Below are 26292 nucleotides of genomic sequence, written 5' to 3' on the forward strand. Positions count from 1 at the left end.
GTTGTTTTATCTGTTGTAAAAGATCAACAGCTTTCAAAGCAGGATCCTTAAATGTATTTCTTCTCTTTGTAGGATCTATTTTTCCTTACACTTTCGTTACGTTCTCCTTCGCAGTCCCAGGCACACTGGGCTGAAGTTTCCCAAAATGAGCTCAAATTAAAGTCTAAGTGAAAAATGAAATTAAGGAGAATGACAGACCGACATGGCAGGCAGGCAAGGCTTCATCATGATGTCAACTGTTTGCTCAGCCTCCGCCCTTGTCGTGAGGCATTGTTTACCCTGTCCTATTGAGATAGTTGGGTGTTCCCAGGCTAAAAGCAGCACTCACCCTGGGGTACAGCCCAAGCACGGCCTCAGGTCTGACAGACTGGCTCTGCTGTGTTTAGCTAGGCAAATGTGGTTTGGATCATGATTATTGTGGTGGGAATGTGAGAGGAATATTTCTGATACGTGTCACTCTGTGTGTGTTTGCTGCACTAGTAGTGCAAATATAAAACAGATTTTATGACACAGTTAAGGGTGTTGTTTGAGCACTCGGAGGTAAAATGAATCATCTACTGTATATTACATGATTAAAACAGTTTGAGCTGTTCACTTACCAAAACTTCCAGTTCATTGCTGCCCAGGTCCAGTTGTTCCAGTTTCACCAGGAAAGAAAGCGATCTGCAAACACACACAACATAGCGCAAGTGTTAAGTCACACAAACATGTGCCTTGAAAGAACAAAGAGTGGGTTCCACATGATTACAACATACCATTCATTCACACTGACACTGACTGACACATGCAAAGACCAAAACATCTTTCAGAAATCTATTGCTTTTGCAGGTGAGAGATGAGTTTAATGCTGATCTAAACAGCAGAAGTAACAGTAGGATAGACAGCAGTGATAATTCTTCATGTGTTGTGGAACCATTGTCATCTTGTGCTGTCAACAGGCGCTTATTGATGTAGATGGTGGGGACCTGGACAGGAGACTAAGCTCAGCACATGTACACTGGAGGGAGGTGACACTTACGTGGGCAGAGACTTCAGCAGGTTCTCCCTGAGTTCCAACGTCACCAGGTTGGCCAAGCTATGAAAGGTGCCCAGTAAAAGGAAGAGGGGTAGGAGTTGGCAGACAATGTGAAGAGAGGTTGGGGGAGTGAGAGAGAGGGGAGAGGAGAGGCAGGTTGGTTAGTCAGATGGCAGGTCTGTTCGTCTGGGCTGCCTGGCATAGTGAGGGGCTCTTCCATCTGTCTGAGCACAGCAGTGGCCCGGAGCCCAGAGACCGGCTGCCTCAAAGCCCACTGGGCAACAGAATTACACTCCTTGAAAACCTGCTGCGTCTCCTAATGTATCATAGAGCTATCTGTGTCCACAGCCTTCAGTCTGGTAAATTTTTACTAAACAACATTTTCAAATTGTTTGTTTTGTCCAACTAAGAGTTAAAATACCAAAGATATTTAACTTACAGTGACATGAAACACATCACCACATTTTAATGGGAGGAACTAGAGAATGTTTGGTATTTTAGCTTGATGAGGGAGTGATTAATCAAAATTCGACTAATCATTTCACCTCTTTTCCCAGATATTAATAATGAATTATTCTAAATTATGTGGAAGCTGAATTGCAAAATTTATGCGCTAAACAGTTTTTTTTCAAAACCTGAGATGGTGGGTTTTAAAAATTTTGGACCATTTTTACAGTTTCTGTAACCATTTAAGGGAAAAGCACATCATTAATTAAAAAAAAAAAAAAAGAACACTTTATCACATCAATTTTCTACTATGAGCTTTTGTGCATGTGTACATACTTTCCAATGTCGTTAGGCAACGTCTGCAATGACACATCATTGAGTGCCAAGTGAGCCAGCGCTCGGAGCTGAGTGAAACCATCCGGCAATCTGTGGCAGAAAGACAGGAGGGAAAAATGGTGGACAGTGTCTCTTAGGGATCTGTTGTACAACGCATGGGATCGCTTGACTCACACAGACTATTGGCCCTTTAGACCTCTAGCCCCATCTGTTTAAGTATTCAGCATCAAAAAGCTTTTGTCAGTGGTTCCATTGCTTTTCTATACACCAACAACTTGGACATCAGGGGTACAGCAAGAAATGCAAGGTTTTGACTCTGACTTTACTTAAAGATATGGTAGAGATAACTGGTATCCTGGTTAGTTCAACGTGACACTTTCGTTCAAAGCCATGCTTGGTAAGAGAGCACGCTGTAACACAAAGCATGAGCCCCTCCAGGCATTTGTTCTGTACTATTCTATAATTATTTCTGAGCATGTGAATGATTTCAAGCATTACAATTACAAATCCGGAAAAAGGGCAGACTGTACATTCACACACACACACACACACACACACACACACACACACACACACACACACACACACACACACACACACACACACACACACACACACACACACACACACACACACACACACACACACAATATGATTCACTTCACATTTAAAATAGGAAAGAAAAATAACTAGAGCAAACAAATGACACTGTTCATGCTTTGTTTCATTTCATCAAGCCAGTGCTGCTTCTCTCGCCCTTGTTCTATCTGAGCAAGCACAATATTTTCTCACAGTGATGGTGAACTGAGTGGTGGGCTGTTCCAACCCACTTACCTGGAGAGGGGGTTTCCACTGAAGTCTGCGATCTCTAAGGCCCTGCAAAATTTAATGCTCTCGGGGATCTCAGGAATGTCTGGAGAAGAAACGAGGAGGTGGGGGCAGAGAGACAGGAGTCAGCACCATGGACACACAGATGTAGAAAGAAAGGGGCGGGGGGGCGGAGGGGGTGTTGTATTCTATAGACCGAATCATTTTAAGTTCTTTGTAATCACAACCAGATGGTCAAATGCAGAGAAGTGAGAGGACGGAAAGGGAAAATGAGACAGAAAAGGGTGAAAGCTGGACTAGGCTGGACATGTCCAAAGTATAGTATTACATCTTCATCTTCCCCCATCAAGTAAAATTTACAGTGAAGTCATACTTTCACAGTTAATTGCTTTTTTCCATCTAACTCAAAGTTAAGCCCCCTTTACCCTGTATCTGCATCTAAAGGCATTTCAGTTGTTTCTTCAGTGCTTTAGGCTTAAGAGGATGGTGTTCCCATCTATGGTAATATGCATTTATTATGGGAGGGTCAAATAACACAAAAATATAAAGCACATTTATTAAAGACAGATAAGAATGTAAACACAAAAAGTCTACATTGTAAGGTGGGTAGATTACTATAATTTGCCCCATATAAAGAACCAGTAAGACAGTTTGTACAGTAACAAATAGCTTAAAATGATAAAGGAATAAAGGCAGTGATTCGGCTGAACTCTTCCCTTCTTATTCTGGCACACATGCAGAAGGTACAAGAAGAAATCTGACCTACTGGTCTGACCAGGAAAAGCACTTTTACCACTGGACCCTGCAGGTGCACATTAAGAAATCCCTGCTGAGCCAAGTAGCCTATGACACTCATCTGGCTCAGCATTGTCCTCCAGCAGGAGCAGGGGAGCAGACAGGCAGACAGATGGGAAAGGCCCTTACAGGCCACTGCACACTGCTCTCACAGCACTTGGTGCAGTGTGTAGCAGAGCAGATGTCTTCTATCTACCATACCGGCCCTTCCTGCCTCAGTGTGCTTGTATGCAGCATGCAAGGACACAGAGAGGGCACAATATTTCTGTGCGTTACAGATGATGAGTTGCAGAATATATCAGGCATAACTGGAAGAAGTTTCATCGTATATATCTGTAACATGTATGACTAAGGGCACAATCGGGACTTATAGCTAAATTACTGTTTTTGATTGTTTCATACACATCAAGGGCAAGGAGATTTGTATATGAATGTCTGTTGTGCCTGGGCGTAGCCTGGCCCCAGCCTGGTTTTCAGTCTGGCAAAGAGGGCCAATATTTATCTAATGGCTGATGACTGATTATGCTCCTGTTGCTTAACACCACATGGCAGAAATCATTTTTACAACCACGACTCCCTTGTTGTTTTGTGATCTTGGTGTCTTTAAAGAGAATATGAGTGTTAATGGGTGGTCTTGCCAGCAGATATAGTAGAACAACTGACACAAGATCACCGTGAGCTGGTTTATGTTTTTTGCGTACCGTTTCTGGAGATGTCCAGTTCCACCAGCTGCATGAAGTTGGCCACCTCAGGCGGGAGTCTCTGGATCTCATTGTCGCTCAGGCCAAGCTTCCGCAGGTTCAGTAGTCTGAAGAAAGGCTGCAGAGACAAATGATACCACATCAGTCAAATCAGAACATAAAACACGAAAGTTATTTCTAATCGTTAAATTTAATTTCATCACTTGAAACTGTCAGGATTTATCAAGGGACAAGTGTCAGTGTTAAACATCATACGCGGTAGCTGTAGTAGCTACTGCGTATAGTATAGTAGTAGTATATAGTATAGTATAGTATAGTAGTAGTAATAGTAGTTTGATTGAAAATTTACATAAAATAATCAGTTTACAAAATAGTTGCAAACTGTTTCTGTCTATTGACTAACTGATTGATTGACATGACATGTGACTGGGCGGTTTTGCTTGAAAAAATGACTGAATGATTAATCAACTACCAAACTGATTCACTAAATGATTAATCGATTAATTGTTTTGGCTCCGTACCTTACAAAGTGTATTAGTTCCCTAAATGTTGGGGATAGGAAGGTCGTCTGCAGAGCTGTGTTTTTTAAAAAAATTCCATCATCATAGTCCCAAAAAACCCTGCATAACCATGGCAACGCCAACCAAACAAAGTGGCTTTCGATAGGAGAGCTGGGGAAGAGTGCTGCGGCTGTGGCCATGCCAAGTGCTTTCACAAGAGTCTGGTTGTTGAACAGGACAGCTTTCAGAGACATTCCTTCGCCAGCAGCGCTGTGTGCGTCTGTGTGTCATCTGCGGCTCAGATGGACAGACAAGACGGGCTAGCGGGGAACAGCGAGAGTAACGGGCCAAAACTATGCAGTTATTAACCCCTCAATCAGTCCCGGGTTCTGCAGCCCACAGAGGGCCCACTGTCTGCTCTGTCAAAGGCCAGGCAAGTTCTCAGACGCTGTAAAGGAGGAAGACCCGTGAGGAACTTGCCGACTTGGGCTTTCCGGGCTAGGGGTTTGTATAAACTCATTATTCAGGGATGCTTTCTGAACACAGACGTCTGCGAGCTTGGAGCCTAAACCTTAATTCGAATTAAACCTCCGCTGAAATCATCCCTTGTGTATCAATAACCACAGAGATTAATATGTTTAATTGGAAAATGCAGGCAATCTCCAAGCTCCTCCCTACTTCACTCCTGACTCCTGTTGCATAAACATGTAGTAAATCTGATAAGACAAGACCTTCTTTGATGTGTGCAAGTGTAAAAACACGCATGTACACACACTCAATACAACATGCTGGGAGACAGCTCTACAATTATGCTGCCAAAGAGAAGAATGCTGCAGTTCAGCTCCACTCAGTTCCTCGATGACAGACACTTCCTGCTCTGCTCTTAACTAGTTCTGTGTTGTATTGTATTTGGATGGGGAGTGAAGTGACTACAACAGCAATGTTTTTTTTCTCCCAGAATCCGTCCGGGTTTTCTTGGCAGCGCAAGACAGAACTTGTCAGGACCTTCCCAATACTGAAAATTTCCCAGCATGAGCCTGGTAATTCATATTTACATCACCTCTTGGTGGAGAGTGAAATGGAAGGAGGAGCGGGTACATAAACACAGGAAAGGACACAGCCGGAAGGAGACAAAGAGGGTGTTGGCTCACTGAGTAGCAGGTGACAGGTATCAGATGGCAGGAATAGGAAACAGGAGCTGAGGGTGACCATGTGACCGGGGCCAAGCCCAGATGGGAACCGGCCCCCAGGAGGGGAGGCAACCTTGCTGGGACAACAGGTGACACTCACAGAAAGAAAGCTACTCAAGGTGAGGGTGCTGTGACACACATATACACACCTGACAAGTCAAGCCACAGAAACAAGAACACACTTAAAAAGATAATTTTAACTCCCCATAAAGTCAGAGAAGCCATATTACAGCTAACAGACAATCAGCAACTCCTCCATTCAGGCTGAACCAATCATCCAATAAAAGCTTTGGCATCAGTGCATTCCTCTCCACTCTTGATATCGTCCAGAGCTCGATCAGTGATGAGGGAAAGCAAGACAGTAATGCAATCATGCCTGTGAACAAGTAATTATGAACACTCACAAAGATGGCCATTCACTCCTGAGTGGCCCCTCTCAGACAAGCTTGCTGATGTTTTTCAAGGAAACAACTATGGTGCTGTACCCAGCGGCAGTTTCTTTCTGAGAAACTGCAACGCGGCAAATAATTCGTCCAACCAAACGCTGACGTTTTACATAAGTAACATGCGATCAGCTGCTTTCAGAACAGTCAATAACTGCTACTTCCATCACTGAAAACTGGATCTGATGTTTCCCACCGACCGATGTACTTTCAAATTAAACAATGGACAAGCCGACAGTGTCACACGGGTCAGTGGGTCAATTGGAATAACAACTGGGAGCAGTGGGATTTAGTGTACCGCCACTGTCTCTTCGTTGTGTTGGTGAGCCACAGCAGTCTGCTCAGCTTGCCCTTGCAGGACTGTGCTTGTGTTAACCATTTGCAGAGTTGAAGCGACACGTCGGTGAGAACCACAGCGCCACATTTCCTTTACAACTTTGCAAGTGGGATGTTTTAACGAGGGCCTTGCAAGAGTTGTTTAGTTAAGGAAGGGAGTGAAGCTGTGAACAGGGGGATATGGTACAGTGGGGTAAGAGGGGAGGTGGGCAAATGACAACCATATCAGCAGAGGGCAGTGTGGGGTCTCAGAGCACTTACAGTAATATATACCAAGCCATTCAACACAGCCCACTTTCAAACAACCTCAGAATAATATGTACTAGTTTTGCTTGTGCCTAGAGGAGGCGGATAATTAATTCCAAAGTCCTTGTGGCACTTAAATACTCAGAATTAAAAAGTATTAACAGCAAACATTTTCTGCTTACAGCCAAAACAAGCAGAAGAAGACAAGCATCAAAACTGGAAATCAACACTACTCCCTGGTTAACTAAGTCTGTAGATCATCTTTGTTTGATCAGTTTGTCCCTTCCAAAGAGCAGCTTTGGCAGCTAACACATCTAGTTATATGTGACTGGCTAAATGAAAGGGTTACAGTCGTGCCTGCAGCCATGTTTCCTCTTAAACAACTCTGAATACCAGACAAAAAAGCAGTAGGTAAATTACATTAATGGTGGTCAGGACAGCTATGAGAACTGACACAGCTGATTCAGCTGGACTATGATAGGGTTTCACACAGGGGCAGACTGGCTCTGTGTAACATCCACTATGTGGCCAACTCAAGTTACTGTGAAATAAGTTCTGTGGTGCGGGTACTTATTTGAGATATCCCCCATTATTATACAGTGAATGGAGCCCCCATCACCAATCAGTAACTGATGACAGAGCAGTGTGTGTGTGTGTGTGTGTGGACAGTTGTAAAATGCTTTGCTTTGTCTTATCTCCATCGTCCTGCTCAGCTTACATTCCACCCAGGCAGAGTGTGTAAATGTGCCTCAGGATGTGTCTCTGTATGCGTGTACTCGCATACTTCTGCACATTGCAGACATCCTCAGGACACAGGAGACAAGATCCTGTGCTGTAGGTCTTAAAGCCAGCACACACACCACTGTTTATAGAGTCTTAGTTTTACTTTGGTTAGAGTTGCCAAGAACACTACAGTAGTAGGACTCAGCATGCGTGCGTCTGGGGGATAGGGAAGTGTGTTAACATGCATATTTGTGTGTTCATGTGTATCAGCAGAAGTGGGTGTTTGTTTGAGAGTGTTTATGCATGTGTTTATGTGCGCTGGAAGAAACTGTAAATTCACAGAGAGGAATGTTAATGTTTGCGGCAAACAAATTAAAAAGGTGACCACGGATATCTAAGGGGCAAAGCGTGTATGTGTTTGTGAAACGTGAGTAAACTGTATGTTCTCTGTGTGAGCAACATTCCACTGTAGGTGCAGTGAGCTGAAGCCTGATGTTCACAGAGGCAGCAGTGTTACAGTCAAGTGACTCCATTTAGCTTACGTTTTCCCTCCAATCATGCCATCAGACTACAGAAAGAGCAGGCTCCTCCTGCCTTGCAAACACACACACTGTCACAAATAACCCCCCCCCCCCCAACTTACAGGGTGCATTTGGTGTGCAGGAGACTATGGAGAAACTCCAGACACCCAACTCAATGTTTGTCCTAAAGCATCAACCTAAGGCCAGGTTCATTGTTTAGAGAATCTACAGTATAAATATCCATAAAAAGTCTTATTTCTGACAGCTGCTGTTACTTCTGCAGAGACAAAGGCATAAAGTCTTGGCATTTAGTGAAACAAAAACAAAAAAGGCCAGACCAGCTCAATCAGGTCTCAGCTCGCCTAGGCATTTAATCAATGGACCCACTCATCTCCAAGTTTGCTACAAAGAGGAAGTCAGATTACATACCATCATTAAACCTCTCCTCTTTTCTTTCCTCAGTTTTTCTGTTTTACTCTAACACACTTCCTCTCCTTTGCAATTCCTCTGGAATTCCTATTCACACATTCCCGAGCCTCTTAATCTTGTGCCAAATCTGCCCCGTCCCCGGCCTAGTCCTTGTGTCCCCACTCTTCCCAGTATCCATTCCCTCACAATGCACACAAACTACACACACACTGCGAGCACACTACTAGGGTGAGGGGCTCAAAGAGAGGGGAGGGGAGAGCACATGCTTTTGTGCTGGCCTGGACTCTTTCAGTGTCCGCGGAAATAAAAAAGCAGAGAGGATTTGGTTGACTGAGTAACTTGGTCGGTCACTGGAATGGTGAGCCTCATTACTGCACACACGTTTCTATAGATAGCTGCAGTCATTGTTGTGGTGTAAACGAATGACCACAGACACAAGACAGCTCTAACACAAGGCAGTTGTGCATTCAGAATCAGTCCTCTTCAGTTTACTAAACCTAATATCTTCAGTGCCGTGTTATTTGAAACTAAAAGCACATGCATCAGCAAGACAGCATGCTCAGTCACTTCAAGGCCAATGCTAATGGAGCAACATGGGCTGATGTTTCTCTGCTGCATGGCCGAAGCGTCCCCCCTCCCCCTGCAGAGCACCGTTTGAAACACAAAGTTCCCCAAAACTTCTACACATGAATGACACCCTAACTGGTCCTCTTCCCCTCCTCCTTTCCACTGCTCCACCTCCCTGGGTTCCCTCCATTTTCCTTGGCAGAAGGACAAAGGCCAAGCAGCCAGTCCCACACAGGGCTGTCAGTCACAGGCCAGCCCTCACTACCCGCCCCCCTACCCCCACTCTGCAGCCAGGCCAGGGGATTCCTCCATTGTCCAAAAGGGCACTGCAGAGAAGAGGGAGAGGGAAATGGAAGGATGAAGACTTGAAAGAGGAAAGTGGCAAAGGATAACAAAAGGCAGGCATGGCTAAGAAGGATAGAGCAGGCAAGAGGGGAGAATGGCACGGAGAGAAGAAAAGGAAGCTTGTGTGCGAAGTAGAGAGTGGAAAGCTGAGAGAAAGGGAGAGACGGTGGATTATTAATGAAGAATGGAGGGTAAACAATGGATTCCCACAGTGCTCTGGACACTCTGCTCCACTAATGGGGACAGAGACTTAAGCCACTGACCAACAAATGATCTCAACGGGCTGTAAACCCACTGCCCTTCTCCCCGGCAGAAGAATAATGTCGTTTATTAATCAAAACCAAGACACGTAGCAAATCAACAGACTGTCATTAATGTGGTTTTGTCTGGTACACTGTGCCTCGTAACCAGCGTGGAGTACAATGCTCCCATTGGCCTCGTCAGAAAACCCACACACATCAGACCAACAATACTACCATCCACCTACCCACAACCGTAAACTTACATTCCACTTCCTCTGCCTTCACCCACTGTCTCCCACACACTCTCCCTCTTCTGCTCGTAGCTTAGGTGTGTGTATGTGTGTGCATCTGAGAGGCAAAGAATAAAAAAGAAACCAAATGCACAAAACACAGCAGCCGTGCACACTGAACTGCACCTATGGTATGTCATGTGTGCTTCATTTAAGACAGCACAGCTAATTCTATTAATTTAAATCACACTAGCTTGCACACAATCTACAGGAAACATACAGAAAAGTGTGTACATGTCTTTGTTTGCCCATTTAATAGCGTTTGCGTGCCATTATAAAACAGTGTGCATATGTGCACAAGTGTTTGTGTTTCACTTAAGTGGCACTTTCAGTCACGGCCACCCCTATCCGACTTCAGTTCCCCAGGCTGAACAGGCCACACAGAGAGACGGGTGTGGTAAAGCCAGTATGACTGACAGCCTGACTAACTCCCATCTACTTACACCTGTCCGGGTGACTTTGATCTCTGCAGCGAGCAAACACAGCCGAAAGTCAGGCCAAGCAACATCTGAGCCTACCACAGTGCATTAGCAAATTTCAACTACAGTAGCCATGATATGCTCTGACAATGAGACAGCGAGGGGAGATAAAAAGCTGTAGCGAGCCATAAAAAAAAACAAAAAAAAAAACAACACATTTCAGTAACAACTCTGCCATTGTCAGAACAACACAAATTTGCATAATGAGGAAAAAAAATGAAATGACTGTGTGTGGCGGTTGAGATTTCCTGGATGGAAAGAAGAACTCTGAAAACAGCACAATCCAGAAAAAAAGCCATATATCCACTGAGGGATGGCTGTATGGCCCTGGCTGAGGGGATTTGGGCCCGGGGGCTGTGCACGTATACAGTTTCTGTGTGCGTGTGTGTGTTTATGACTGTGTGTATGTGAATGAACTCGTGTATTTATGCTTGCTGCTTCACAGCATCCTTGGCTGTATAAACAGGGGGAAGCTGGGCCGTTGAAGTAAACAAGAACTGTCCAGGAAGAGAGGGGACCCTCGATGAGGGCAAACCGACAAACGACGACAGTGTAACCCACAACACCTCAAACTACCCACTGAAAATAAAGCTCAGCATGATTTCTACTAAGCTACAGTGGTACATGGTTAATAAACAGCCACAGTGACAACAGGGGCTTTTGCCCCCTTTGCCTCCTGGGAATGTTGCTGAGTTGACAAAACACTATTATGTTTTAGCATATCCTGCCTGAACTCAGCCACATGTGCAGCCTGGAATGTTCATCATACAGATTCCCATTTGACAGCTGTATATACAAAGTCAACAAACACAGTAAAATAAATAGAGAGCCTATATCACACTTGTGTCTGTTGATGCAGACTCCAGAGAGCTAAAGGAGGAAGATTGAGAGGGAACAGGTGGGCATGGCATTGTGTGGCTAGGAAGCTCCTCCACTCAAATATACTTGGCTTAAGAGTACCTCTGTGGCACAGGCACATATACTACATTAGCATTTAAAAAATTAAATCTACAGAAAAGAGAACAGGTAAAAAGAATTTTTATTAATTATTCAGAAGGGCCAAAGTAAGGCTTTTGGTATATTTGCCACCCATGCCATCTCATACCCAAGTTTTCTATCACTACAAACATTTGAGTGCAACAAATTATATTCACCACCAAAATGTAAATGTATAGTAATGGTAAACAATGCAGCATATGGCACTCTTGGTTATGCTCACCGTAACCAACAATGGTGATTGCTTGGTACAGTAAAGAGATTTCCAGTCAGCATTTAAGAATAGACAAGTAATCCCTCCACTGTTGCCATATTGGTGGGCTAATCACTGCTTTGGTTTCTAAAACCGTCACTGTGACAGAAAAGCTTGCACCACCAGTTCTGGGACGCCATGTCCACAACTTCACTATCACAAACATACAGGAAGAGAGTCAGCACTGAGTGCCAGTGCAGATTTGCAATCCAAACTAAATTCAAAGCAGCAGCCGAGTTGAAAGCCCTGAGCTCTTACAGCTGCCTACAGATCTGTTTCAGATTTCATAAAGCCCGTCTTCCACCTGGCAATCAGAACACTTAAGCAAGATAATCAATACCTGTTATTCACAACATCACTCTACATTAGAGAAAGCAGGAAACAATATAACTTAAAACTGCAAACTGCGCTACTGGCTTGGGAAATCTGCAAGAGTTAATGAGCAAACAGCCGGGTGCTGGGAGGCTTCTCTGATGATGAACCAAATCTAAAGGCTTCTGTCCAAAGAGGGTGCGGCATAAGCAACACCAACACTGCCTGGAAATGTAAATGATGACTGGTCCAGCAGGTGTCTGGAAAGTCCAAACAAAACCTGACCAGAAAGTGAGCACAAAGGGATGGGCCTAGGTTTTGTTAGCAGCACTTATTTGCTGATGTATTAATTGACAGGCAAGTGCACACTGCTCCTATTCAGACTTTTGCTGTTCAGTTGAGTTAGTGTCCTGAGATTCCCCAGCTATGCTCTCACACAGCAGGAATGAAGGAGTACACAGGGAAGTCACAATCTGTAAAAGGGAGGCCCTCCACCTCCACCCCCTCCCCCCTCCCCCCGACTTCATCACATGCTTTCTCATTCTCTTTCTGTGTTCCCACAAACATGACACAAAACCAGAAGCGCTATTGTTTATAGTCCAGAGAGGACGTTTGTCTCTTTCCTGGATGGGCTGGATCCGGTATGTGCTGCCTGCCTGCCTGCCTGCCAGCTCTCTCTCTGTCCCATGGTGGATCCGTGCTGCAGGGGACCAACATGACAATCAGGGCCTCTGGTACTACACAGCCCAGGTGCTGTATACTAACTAGTATACAAAGATGCTGCTGAAGCACATCCTGTACTTAGAGATGAAAAGTGGTAAAAGACTATACTCAGGTTTTTATTCTAAGACTTTGAAGAAAAAGAGGATCTGGCGATCATGTACAATCTCATACAGAGTATGATACTTCAAGATTATCTCTACTCATGCTGTGCAACAACTTAATGGAAACAGTAAAGCAAGTTAAAAAATATATATATATATTATCAACATTCCTCGATAACTGCATGCAGGTACTTGACATCTTTTACTACAGGAACAACATTGAGTATTACACCTTAAAAAAACATACAGAAAGTTCTTTTATGTGTTATGAGCACGGGCAGCCTCAGTACAATTGATTCATTGTGTGTGTCCAGGTTGTGGCCTCCCTCACAGGATCATGTGGCTCAGTGTCTATCGTTTTCCAGTAACGGTCTTGGCATTCACCCCCTTGCAGCAGGCTTCACACAGGTCTCTCTCTCAGGAATGTCCCGACTGTTTGACATGGAAATGGACAGCTATGGACGTACTATACTCTCCTGAAGGTTTCCCACAAATATTTGGTTAATATTTAGGTGACCTCTCTAGGCTATGAATTGAAATTTAGAAATATTAGGCAACAGTTTTACAACAAGTCAAATTCAATGCTGCCAAGTTCTGAAACACTGTACAACAATCATTATTCACAGAACATTTTAGCACATTCCTTCAAGTCACTGAGCATCTCTGCTGACGGAGTAAATAGCAAGAGTGGCTGATGACAAGGATTGATAATCACATATCATTAGAACGGCTAATGTTGCATTACCATTATGTTATACTACAGTGAGAGTGATTGTGGTGCTGGAAAAGATGCTTGATGTGTGCTTAAAATACAAATCTAAACTCAGCAAATCAGAGTCACTTGTCCGTGATGTTCAAAAACTAAAATGAACAGACAAGCTGTGTTAAGCTTAATGGTCACATTAATTCATTTGCATATATTTATGGCTCGAACACGGGGCTGGAATAGAAGTAACCCTATCAGGTGGCATCCGTCAGCCAGCCTTGTGCTGCATAGACATGAGCTGACAAACATCTGTCAGTTTTGCCTGGATGAAACAAATCTGGATTACACAAGGACTCCCGCTGTTTTTGAGTAAATAAATTTAAAAAAAGGTCAAAGTTAGGGGAAAACGTTCAACTCGGACGCCATCAAAGAGCAACGGAATACGACTAATTCGGTTAACCTACTTAATTTACTGTACGCAGGGTGTCTTTAATGCATGGCATGTTTGCACAGTGTCACATGCTCGAAAATTTCTAGTACCGATCACAAAAGCACACAAGGCTACAACACTAAGTTTGCTAAGTGGTCCACCCGAGCCGCACAAAGTCACCTCTATGTAGTCCACCGACCTAGCATCCCTGGCCCTGTGAAAAAAATAACTGCTCCACTTCAGGTGTTGCTATAAAGTGCCTCTGCCTTGCTGCTGTGGCTTTTTCAAAGTGCAAGGACAAAGTGTGGCTTTGAGACAAACAGATCTGCTCTCTCTCTCCCTCTCCCTCTGCTTCTGTATGACACGTTTGGCTCGGGCAGAGGCCAAGGTTACTGTGTTGTAAGCAGATTTGGAATAGCAATCACTAGGGCCTCTGTGCACACATGGAGGTACAGTAGGTCTGCAGTGACAGGGAAGCCCCGGCCCATCTGGTGTCTCTCCCTGACAACACAGGGTGCGTGCACCCCCGCATCAGGCAAACCACTGGCCCTGGGAGATCCATCACCTTGGAGACCAGCATTTGTTCAGTGAAGAAGCCAGGGGAACAAAGGAAGCAGAAACCTCCCTAGTGACGCTCGACTGATGATGAAATGAAAACTGAGTATCGCTTGATTTGGACAATTTATCTGCTCAAAGACAGACAGAAAACAGCATGTGAACATCTGCACGGTGTCATCACAAACTCCAGAACCTGTCCTGTGATTTCATCTGATATCATTTTATTTCTGTGTTATGGATTCTTTCTTAACAAACACTGGGGCAGAGGAGCGTTCAACACTTTAGCACATATATGCGCTTATCTTCAATACAAGACACAAGACAAGGATGCTGTTACTTAGGATTACAAGCCAAACCCCATTAGTATGTCATGGAGACAGCATAATTACAGAGTTGTCTGCACACCCCTCCCACATGACTCCAGAGAGGATCAACGCCAGGAACGACCAAAACACTAGTCTTAAGCCCACAGGCAAGCACATGCTGATCCCCAGAGGCCATCTGAAAAACGCTCTTCTGCGTGCCCAACGTCATGAACCTGGCTTGTGAAAGCAGATCTAAAAATACACTACGGGGGAGCCTGATAAAAAGATCGGAGCACAGATGGCACGTTTCGTACCTTTGCAAGCATCCTGTGTTCCTTGCCTAACACAGTATGAGGTGACAGTCCAACCAAACACGGTATATGCAGGCTCAATCTGTGCTTGTCCTTGACCTCGCCTGACATGTTCCTGTGCTCAAAAGCAGCAGCAAGCATCAGTCGCTTTTCACAGAGTAACCTGCATTCTGCAGCCTGTCCCAGAATTCCTACTGCAGTCTGCATCCCTTCACTGACTGCCCCCACAAAACTCTCTAAAAGATATGATTTGTTGAGCACAATCTAGGTCACTGATCGATTGTCGGTTGCGGATGTTAGCTGTAGACAGATGCTTCTAACCGCGGGTGAGAGTCTGCAGCTGATGCCTCTGGATGTGCCAAAGTGTCAGTCTGCGGGAGGGAAGGCGAGGTGCTAGTTAAACAAGTAGTTCAGCAGTGACAGGCAAATTATTGAAGTGAAGTGTCTTTCGGGGACAGCAGGTCCAACAGATGATGCTGAGGGTGGGATGGTTCTCTCAGTTTGTTGGCTGCTCTGCTGAAGCAGTGTGAGCTGAATAAATCTCCCAAAGAAGAAATAAACAGCGAGGCGTCACCTTCGACAGCCGTGCGGGTGCTGGTCTTGTAGTTGGTAATGTACTGGATGCCCTGCCACACCCGCTTGGTGGGTTGTTGGTGGTGAAGCGATCCTCAATCTTCCTCTAGCAGGTCGCTCTAGCCTCAATTTATTCTCACATGCAACTGCAATTGTTTTACCTTCTGTCCACCACAAAAGTGGAAACATATCAAAGTCAAGGTGAAGTGGGGCAGACACACACCCACCTCAAGTCTGTTTTTGACTTGAGGCTGGAAATTTGAATTCCAACAGTCAAATGAATGAGCTGTGGATTAGATACGTGCTGAGATGGATCTTTGAAGGCTGAAACTTTAACTTGTCTGAAGTCTCTGAAGGACAAACTATGTAATGGCATAACTGTTTTATAAATCTCATATCTCAGACATCCTGGCAACATTTACGTGTTGCAATTTCTTGTTGATCTTCTACAAACATATACACTGATACCAATATATCCTCAGTAAACTAATTTCAGCCCATGTATCAGCTGAGCCAAATTATCACTGTCTCTAATCTGAAAGGACATGTCAGTCTACGTCTAAAAATCAATAAGGTATTGCTTGTGTCTGCTACATTATCTGAAATTGCCTGGCTGAGACCAGACGAAGTGTGAATATGGAAACACGGGCAGTTCACTGAGAAGTGCTGTTGAGGTTTTCTCTCCACTCTTTCAGCTGAACACCTTCACAGTATTCCCATTTGTGTTTAAAGGCCCAGAAGAATATGTGCAGACTTAATTACAACACCGCTGGAATGAGCTGAGACTCACAGTTAACAAGGGGAGACTGAAATTAAGTTTGATTAGCTTGATAATTCAACTGAATCAAGATGTGCGTAGCTATGCATGCTTCACTGTTAGTCTATGTATGGTGTCTGTGTGTGGGCTTCACCAACAGGAATGTAAAATGAGTAAGTTCAAGTGTATGTGAGAGCGGGAGCGAGGGGAGCTTCCAGAGAGAAGGGCAAACTCCTGGAGATTCCAGGCATGCCTGCATTTCCTCGGATGTCACGTGCTGCAGTGCAAACACAGCTATGCTGAGTTAATTACACATTGCACACCAAGCCGCTTACTTCTACCCAAATGTTTCACACTTTAGGAAAACCATTATTAAGGGAAACTTGCTTAAAATGCCGGTTAAATTAAGTGTATCACAACTGCAGAAAATTATTCGGTATTTTTCTTTTTTCTTTTTTTTAATTAAAGACCAGAGAGCACAGAGAAGTGCATGCCTAAGCACAAAAGATTTATATTTTCTGTACTGTTCCAAGAGCCTAAATATTGTTTTGTAAAGTCTGATTGAACTCTCTCACAACAGTGATGGAAGAAATATTATTAGAAAGCTGAGAATAAAGCAGAGACAATGAACACAAAGAGTTGCATTGTGAATTGTTGAAATTCCTCAACTTAAAATAACTGACCTTTCACTATAAACAATGCCCTAACTATCAACACTTAGTGAATCAGTCATCAGATCCATCCGTTCTGTTGTGAACATGTCAACTGACTTAAAAGCCGACACGTCAACAAAAGACATGGCGAAGGAAAGGGTTAAACTGCTGAGGCCAACGTAGTCACAAAAAAAGTGAAACAGTGAGCAGACAATCGGGGCATTCTAGCTGCACTGGAGATGAAAAGATGTGCTCGGGGGCCCGGCGACAGGCCCGCTGATGAGCACACTTGCATGCACACACGCACTCGCAGTGGACACGAACTGCTGCCATCTCTTTTCTACAGACCTGTTACTGCTCTGCTTGTTATTCATCGCTGGCATGAGCATGACACATACATGCGTGCGTGCTGCTTTGTTGTCTCCAAAGAACCCTGCTGTGCTTTCTATTGACCTCTCTTCTATTCTCCCTGTCATACACATAAACATTCACCCATCAGCACTTCTCTATTAGACGCCTGAAACTGGTCATGTGGCACAACCCACACATCCCGTCTGCGTTATATTATGTTTGTTCAGTAAACACTTAACCAACCGTGACCGTGTAACCTTCTAAATCCCTAACATCTGAAAAGGATCATCCCAAATCAGAACTATAGAGTTTTTCCCACACAGGTGGTCCTGACCCCCTACAGTTTTAGTTAGAGCAACAACAGTCTGCTGGCCTGCTGGAAAGAAAAGATGGGAATTAATAAGAATTTATAAGCACCAATGCCTAAAGAGAATCCAACTGCTTATCAGTCGGATTCTTTTTCAATTCCCTTATCAGTTTCTGATCAGTTTTCAGTGTGGAAAAAACATTAGCCATGACTCCTCCTTGGTGTTTCCAGCAGCATGGATGAGTTTGATGTCATTGTTTTGCAATGAGGAACTGTCAGAAAAACATGCTGGCATCGATAAAAGGAATTGATAAGATCAGAGGTCTGGGCAATCTGGAACCGCTTCTCAACAGGAACCAGTTCTCAATTTGTGGCTTGTTATTCAGCATCTGACTGGAAAACACACTCATATAAAAGACCGATCAGTACAGGTATAACAACTAATTATGCATCATGATTATAGGTAACTGGTAACAACATGGCAGCTTCCTTGCACATACAGACAAAGGAAAACATGTTTCTATAACATTCAGTGATACTGGCTAATGGTAGGCAAAATCAATAGTGTGATCAATAAGGAAGAGAACAAGACAACATAGCACTTTAGATAAACTGTAAAATGATTAGTGAGTCAATAACAGCTTTGGTGATCAGGAAATTGGAAACACAGACCTCTGCAATAGGAAATATCATAGTACACATATTTGAATTTTATCAGACAGAATGTAAATACAGAAACACTAATACATGTGGGGAATAAGTATTTATGGCAACACATTAATGGCTGCCCAGCTGTCTCACGGAAGCTCTTTAACACAACCACAAGCAAGCTCTCAGCATCCCCGGTTCTTACACATCCAAAATATTTTCCCAGATTTGTCCGTGGTCAAGATATATCAGTGTTCGACTTTTTGTGTATTCATTTCTTTCAACTGTGACATTTTGAGAAAGATTTAATTCGTAATTTATGTTTTGGGTTGAGTGGGCTGATATATTGTTCTTTTGCAGCAGTTTTAACAGAACTCATGAAGCACAAAAGCAGTAAGTCAGCAGTTTGCTGGAGAGCAAATACTTCCGCCATTCAGAATCGCTCTACATAGTAGTTTAGAGACAGTCATCAATCAGAATTGCCTGGGTTGGATAAAAATATTCCCCAAATGGAACCAAATGTTTGCACTCTGGAGTCCTGCAGATGACGGGCAGTGAGATAGTGAGTCAAGTGAAGAGCATTCAAGTGGTGCAGACATGGTAGTAAACACTGCTGTGGCCATAAGTTCAGTGCTGCACTCATTTATCATGACTCTTGAGCTCTTGGGCTTAACATTCCTTCACGGGTTGGTGCCATATCTTGTAGGATTATCGAGAAACACTGAACTTTACATCACTTATCATAAACACTATCAGTTACAGAAACAGCTTCTGAGTATTGTGTACGGGACAGAGGGAGGAGCAGGGAACAAAACAGAAACAGCGCTGTTCAAGGAAGGAGGATTTACTGGAGTAAACAACAATAAAACATAAGACATTTTTTCTCAAACCTCCTGTTTTCATGCCAGGACTTAAAGATCCCCAAATGCTCCACAAAAAAAAGGTCCAGAGTGGAGATGGTCTCACAAAACAGGGCATTCCACGAGTCACTTGATTATTCCCACTTCCTGCTCTCAGAGACGCTCCCAACAACAAGGAATCAACAAGAAAAACATGGGCATCAACAAATCAGACTGGCCCCAACCAAAACGCTGACTGAGTGCCCGAGTTGCCCCACAGAAAAAAAAACAAACCAGGGCATTTGTTTGTGTTCTCAAGCAAGCCAAGACAGAAAGTCACTCTGAACCGGCCACCTGTTTCTAAGCACAATATAAAAGGCAGAGCTGCTCTGTTGTGGTAGCTGTTGAGTAGACGAAGTGGTTGCTAATTCCAATTTCCATTGCTGCAGGGCTACAGACTGCAACCACTTTTAGAGAGTGTGCGAGTTAAAATTTCACATGGTCGCATCTGTGCAAGTGCATGATGATCGTTAGGCTGTTCTGGTGGCCCTCCACCACATGTAGTGCATTAGCTTTTGTGGTCGAAGATTGTACATTATCTTCTGCACTGACTCGGTCTGCACTTTCATCATCAGTGCATGTGTGCCGATGATTTAAAAACAAAAAACAAAAAACAAAAAACAAAAACAAAAACAAAACAAAGATAAAAACAAAGAAAGAAAACAAAATGAGGACAGAGAGGAGGAGGCTGGTGGAGAGGGAGAGCCAAAGAGGTCCAGACTCAGAAACATCTGATGATGAGAGTGCAGGTGCAGGCAGGGAGAGACCAACTGAGCCAGTGAAGAAGAACAAGTACTACTTTCAACCACAATGGCTAACGAAGCACTCATTGTTGCGGTACAAGGGGAATGCTATGCTGTGTGTGTGGTGTAGGCAATGTGGCCCATGCACTGCAGGCAACTCTTAACTTGTTACTGGGTCAGCGCAGTTTAAGCCTGAAGATTTTAATTTGAACGACAACAGTAAGAGACACAAAACCTGCAGGGACCGATGCAGCACCAAAAACATCGGGCCCCTCCCCACTTCTTTTCAGTGGCTAGATGAGACTAATCGCTCAATGGAGGAGAATGAAACGGTCATCAAGTTCAACACTGCCTATAACATAACAAAGGAGGAACTATTGTGCAACCAACTGATATAAAGTTGGTAGCAGTGGAAAAGTTAGTCTGGAGCCCTGCACTGGTTAAACACTGCTACTAAATTCTGGTGGTATTTTCTACTGTAAACAGTAAATTTGATGGAGATAAGAGAGCCGAAGGTGAAGGACAGCGACCAATCTGAAGCCACTGGGAAAAAAAGAACACCGGGATGAGGATGTGGGGGCTATCAGGTTTCACAGTGACAGATAGAGGCCTTCAATGACTGAGTGTGACCAGCAGATAAAGGGCAGCATTTGTTTGTGGTTGGTTTTAATGCCATCCCAGGTGACCTATTCCCCCACAGGGACATCAGCACCCTGACAGATCAGCCTCAAAGGGCTGTGACTGAGAGTGTAGCTCTCCTTCTCCTGTATGATCAAAAGGTTCAGAAACAGCATCAAACCCCAAAGAAATGTCAGCGCTGAATTTAACCACTCAAAACTTCATCTGTTCAGCATTTTCTCTTTTTGAGCCTAAACACAACCTGCTTAAAACCAACCATGCACAAGGAAATTACAACTGGCTGGTAAGTGAGCGTATGTGAAGCGAAGCAAAGTTTTGTGATTTGGTTTTCATATTTAAGTTAAATCTTTACGCTAACAGAACCTCACATCCCAAAAACAGTCAGAAAATGACTTTCTGAAGTGCTAGAAAATTATGTAGAGCTAAAACCATTAGTCAGTAAATCAACTAGTCAGATCTGCAATTATTTTAATTTTTTTTCAGGCAAAAATACCAAGCATTCCTTGGTCCCAGCTTCTTATTTGTGGGGATTTGCAGCTTTTCTTTTTTTCTTTGCCGTATTGCACAGCAAATAGAGCGTTTTTTGTGATCTGGACAGTTGGCAGAACAAAACAAGACATTTTGAGATTTCACCTTGGACTTGCAGTGAGGACACTGTTTGAAATAAGGATTTAAGTGAGCCACTCCCTGCTCCTGGATACTGGCAGGACTGAGCTCTGACGTTTCGGGACACTGCTGTTTTGCTGAACGGATGAAATCAACACATAAACACACAGATGGACAACAAAGACAAAATGGCGTCAACTTGATCGTCTTGTCTCCGTGCACTTAACGTCTGTAGCCAGCAGATCTCCCGTCCTATCACAATGCTCCAGGAGGGCATGCAGCACAACCACAGACGCTCCCCTATCGCAAACAGCTGCCACCGCCACCACCACCATCAATTATTCACTAGAGCTTTGCCTCCTTGTTTACCTTTGAGGCTGGCGACCGAGGCCAGAGTGCATGGGAGAGTGGTGAGACAGGGTCAGGTCCAAATCATACTGCCGCTGCAGTGAGGTAGGGAATCGTTGGACACATGTCATGTGACAGCCCAACCTTGAACAGGAAATGATGCTTTGTTGAAAGTCAGGTCAATGGGACCACACAGGACCAACATCTTAATAAAGGGACTGTGATTTCCGTATTATTGTCATTATTGAATAATGTGCCAACTTCTGTTTGTACATGCTCCACAATCCCAGATGTATTCATCTGAGCTGCTGGAGTCAGCAAATGTTTACTTGACATGACTGATCGATGACTAAATTGTTGTACTGATTTACTGTAGATGGGAAGTGTGGAGCAGGGACTGAATTCTAGGGGCAAAGAACAAGTCAAATCAAGCAGGGCAGCTCATCCACATGCACGTCACCACCACCAGAAAAAAAACTCTAGGGGTAACTGTCCATATCCATGCTATATAGAAACACTGTGTTTTGCACTGTAGGCCTGACATTACACAGTTGACACTGCTGCCATTTCCCAGGAAGAATGCATGATTTCTCAAACTGAAAATGAGGGAAGGAGGGAGATTGTGTATGTGTGTGCCTGTCAGACAGAGCAAAGCAGAAGATCCATCTACACTGTGCAGAAGTCTCCAGGGGACCAGCTGTTAGCTCTGTGACCACTTCTCTGACTGCTTCTTTCCCACCTGACACTGCATGTCAGCCCAGACTTAAGTGTTCACGGATGTATGGATGGATGGCCCTTACACCAGAGTCCCAGAGGACCGAAGATCAGTGCAGCTCAGCTCAGCTCCCAGATCACTTCCTCCAGCAGAGGCAGTGGAGGAGCCAGAGCCCCCATCCCGCCGTTCTCCTGTTAATCCATCTCCGGAATAAAATACACACCCCCACCACCACAATAGACTCACTCTCTCTCTCTCCCACACACACACACACCTCCCATTACCCCCTGGTTCCTCCAGATTGGGGGGAGGGGGGCAGGCAGGATGTGAGACCAGCTGGTCATCAGCTCAGACAAAGAAACCTGCTGAATGTGCTCCTGCATCAAAAAGAAATTCAGATCTCTCACAACGTTGTCTCTTCATAGCCTCGACAGCTCTAAATCTCTCACTTTCCAGGCAGTGTGAAACTGCATGGTCCTGTATTTGGGGGGGGGGGGGGGGTGCTTATAAAAGTCTGGAAAAAAGTCTATTTCTGTTTGTCTTACAGTTGTAGTCCTCTACAGTTTCTACAGTCACTGCGGGGGAAGGGTCAATTACAATCACAAACTGAGGAAATCTTAAAGTCTGGCCTGATAAAACAAAGCATTCGCACCACAAATTTTATTTAAGATTCATTTACACTTTGTGAACAATAGCACTGCTGGCTTCAACGCGCTTTACTAAAGCATGAAAGAGAAGAGCAGAAGAGTGAGAAAAAGCTGACCCTGAAGAACGATGTGGTTTTACCGCAGAGAAGCATGTGGCAGGTGTAATTTATCTTTGGTCCTAGCCTAGTTCAGCCATTCGCTGGGGAGAGACAAACCAGGGCTCTCCTGTACAGTTAACTGGAATCTGAGGGAGGACAGACAGACAGCAGAACTCAACGGTACACTGTGAGGATACAGTCTGAAGTGTGCATGTCCTAGATTATTCAACCAAACTTTGCTCAGTGAGCCCCAAACTTTTATTAGGAGTTATACAGTGGATGGGTGGAGCACCATTCACTCTCAAATCAGACAAAGCCATTTTTCAATCCTCCTTAAGATAAAAATTTATGAAACAAATACACATAAAAAAAAACACTCTCCTATTCAAGCCTGGGCAAACAATAGTAGAACAAGTCAAATTCAGCAAGAGCTGAGTGAAGGGGCCTAATTTGAGTTTGACTTGACCCGAGGCTGAACACACACAAGGGACTCAAGAGAAAAGCACTCAGATTTTTATCAACGTGTTTATGTGCTCGAAAGGAGACCCAAATGGCAGAAAAGCAGATCCCAGAGTTCACTGAAACGCACTGGCCTGTATGCGGGGGGTCAAAACTGTGGTACTGAGGGGTGTTTTCACGGCCGGCTGAAGCCCTAATCTGCCCTTTAGCCACAGATCTGTTAGCACACACACACAGAGGGGGAACTGGTGACAGCTGAGGATTAAAAAGACTGCATAGTCATCCTTCCTATTTATCATGCACATAGACTTCCACTTCATTCAGACGATATGTAAACATATCTTTTTTTTCGCCATTCAGACAAAACCTGACTTCCACTTACTCGGCTGTTCAATCAGGGGTACAACCAAGAGCTGGTGAACTCATGAAATCAATCATGTGGCACAGATACGTGTCCTCGTAGGCCAGTTAATCGCTGCAACAGTTCTCATATTTCTGCAGCATATCAACTGTACCTAAAAGGTGCTATTAGGTAATAATACTAGGAGCGACATAAAACCTGTTTCGCAAAGTCTGGTGGGGACACACCCTTCAGGGGTTTGTTCCCTATTTCAACCATGGAAAAGCCAAAACAAGAACAAGTAGATATGTTCAGTCCTGTGTCAGCACATATGTTAGAGTTGTTATTTGGGCTGCTGCTTACTGCACCTGCAGTCCACCTGGCTCCTCCAAAAAGGACCCCCCTTGTGCTTTTAAGCACAATCTTAAAAATGATCATTTGAGTCATGATATGCTTAATGTAAGCTTGGTCATGGGCAGTGCAATGAACACAGGAAACACCAAGAGCCATGACATTGGATATGAGAGGGGGGACGATTGGACTGGTGAATGGACTTCTTTGTAACCTGTCATGGGACTTGAGAATGGCTAAAAAGATAATTCACTCTTCCAAAACACGACCTTTGAAGCGGGGCCAGATTCTCAAAGCAGCAAAAAGAAATTCCAATCACTTCAGTGCAAATATCCCGACTGAAATTTAAAAAGTAAGTGATCAATGTCTTCCCCATTGTTGTTTTTGTGTTTTAATTATTAGCATAGATCCTTCATGGACTACTTGAGAACAAAAGATCCATTAAAGGCTATCTGAGATTAGTTTTTGACCAATGGGAAAAAAGAGCTGCGATGCAGCATTAAGGGCTAAGGATGTATGGGAATAAGAGGAACTCCGGACCAGCTGCTTACTTAACAAGTTCCCTAAACTCATTTTCCACCAATATGTCATACTTTATGCCACAATTGCACGTAATAAAATCATTGCCTGGATACCACCTTGCACCACACTAAAAGAAAAAAAACCAATCCTTTTTATTTCATTTTTTTAACAGACATAAAATGTTCTTGATGTGGCAAATGGAGACATCGTTTACTGCAGAGAGCATAATCTAAGATTGGTGGGCAGTGCGGTGGGGGTGAGTCACGGCAAACTTAAGAAACTGTCAGGACGTCTAAATCTCCATCTGTTCACTATGTTAAAACCCTACCAATACGCTGTAAACCATCCACCCCCAGCAGCACTGCACTAAATACAGCTACAAAGTCAAGACTGCCTCATTGTTCATTATTAACTTCAAAAGAGTTCCCAGTTTGCTCTGCCTTAAATAATTTTATGGTTGTATTGATTGTGTCATTGTGTATTTCAGTGACTTCAAAATGTTAGTGCACACATAAATTCACCTGACTGAAACTAACCCTGCCTGACTGGCCCCAGGACAGTTTGCAGCCTCCTCCCGCCCCCTTTAAGAGAAGTGACAGTTTGTGAAGGTGTCACCTTTGAGCCGATTATTCTCTGTTTAAGGCATATGTTTTCCATGGTGGTGCAGCCAATAAATAACACTGTCCTGACTGTTATAGGGGGTGTGCTCATTCACAGACACATGGGATGAACTGATGAGCAAAAATGACCCGGGATGTTAGGCTGGCATCTAAAAATAGCCAAATGACTGACAAGCAAGTCCACAGACTCATCTCTGACTTGAATACGCAGTGACAGGGAGAGAGCACACAAATGCAAAAGGCATTCAGACCCTTACTCACTTGTGAGCTCATTATGGTAATACCATCATCATACAGTCAGTGCTCTTGTTCTCAAAGCCTGTATGGGCCTGATCTCTCACACTGCTCCGTCGCTGAAGCCCCGCTGACTCTGAGGACCAGAGAGCGCCCATATGCTTTGTGTCTGCACGCTATGTATTCACCACAACCACATGAGACGTTCTGTCAACATGCATTTATGTCTCCTGGTTGAATCCAGCACCACACAGAGAGACTGTGTCGGCTAGCTGTCTGCACCAAAGTACTTGTGTGCATCTGTCACTCAGTATTTCAGAGATCGTGCACCAGGTACACTGTGGGTGTCTGACAGGTATAAACTAAGTGGAGGAAATGCACTGTCTGTCTGCAGGTAAGCTCCATCAGGCAAAGTAGGCCTTAGTCTTTGTGCCAAGAAACAACCCTATCCCGTTAACCACACTGAAGACGGGTTAAATATTGAGCAACTACTGCGCGTGTGCCTTTATGAGCTGCTCTCCGTCCATCTGTGCCAAAACTTACAGCCAAGTTTGTGTCCCCAGTGTAGTCATGCAAAAAAACAACTTTTATCAAACTAACAGGAAAGGCAGATCTAAAATAAGGACTCTTTGTTAAAATATATCAATATAAAAA

At 44.1% G+C, this 26292-nt stretch overlaps 1 protein-coding gene across 21 annotated transcripts in view; it reads right to left on the reverse strand.

The window, feature by feature from the left end:
- The window catches only part of scrib (scribble planar cell polarity protein), a 61809-nt gene that overhangs the window by 33138 nt on the left and 2379 nt on the right, over positions 1–26292 (reverse strand). For all 21 annotated transcript variants that reach the window (XM_041065302.1, XM_041065317.1, XM_041065300.1 and 18 more), the window contains exons 2-6: positions 4123–4240; positions 2633–2711; positions 1799–1888; positions 1019–1075; positions 600–663 (exon numbers count right to left, since the gene is read on the reverse strand). In XM_041065302.1, coding sequence (XP_040921236.1) covers positions 600–663; positions 1019–1075; positions 1799–1888; positions 2633–2711; positions 4123–4240 — 408 coding nt within the window. The remainder of the gene's footprint in view (positions 1–599; positions 664–1018; positions 1076–1798; positions 1889–2632; positions 2712–4122; positions 4241–26292) is intronic.

This window comes from Toxotes jaculatrix, chromosome 20 (genome assembly GCF_017976425.1).
Source record: "Toxotes jaculatrix isolate fToxJac2 chromosome 20, fToxJac2.pri, whole genome shotgun sequence".
Lineage (NCBI taxonomy): Eukaryota > Metazoa > Chordata > Actinopteri > Toxotidae > Toxotes > Toxotes jaculatrix.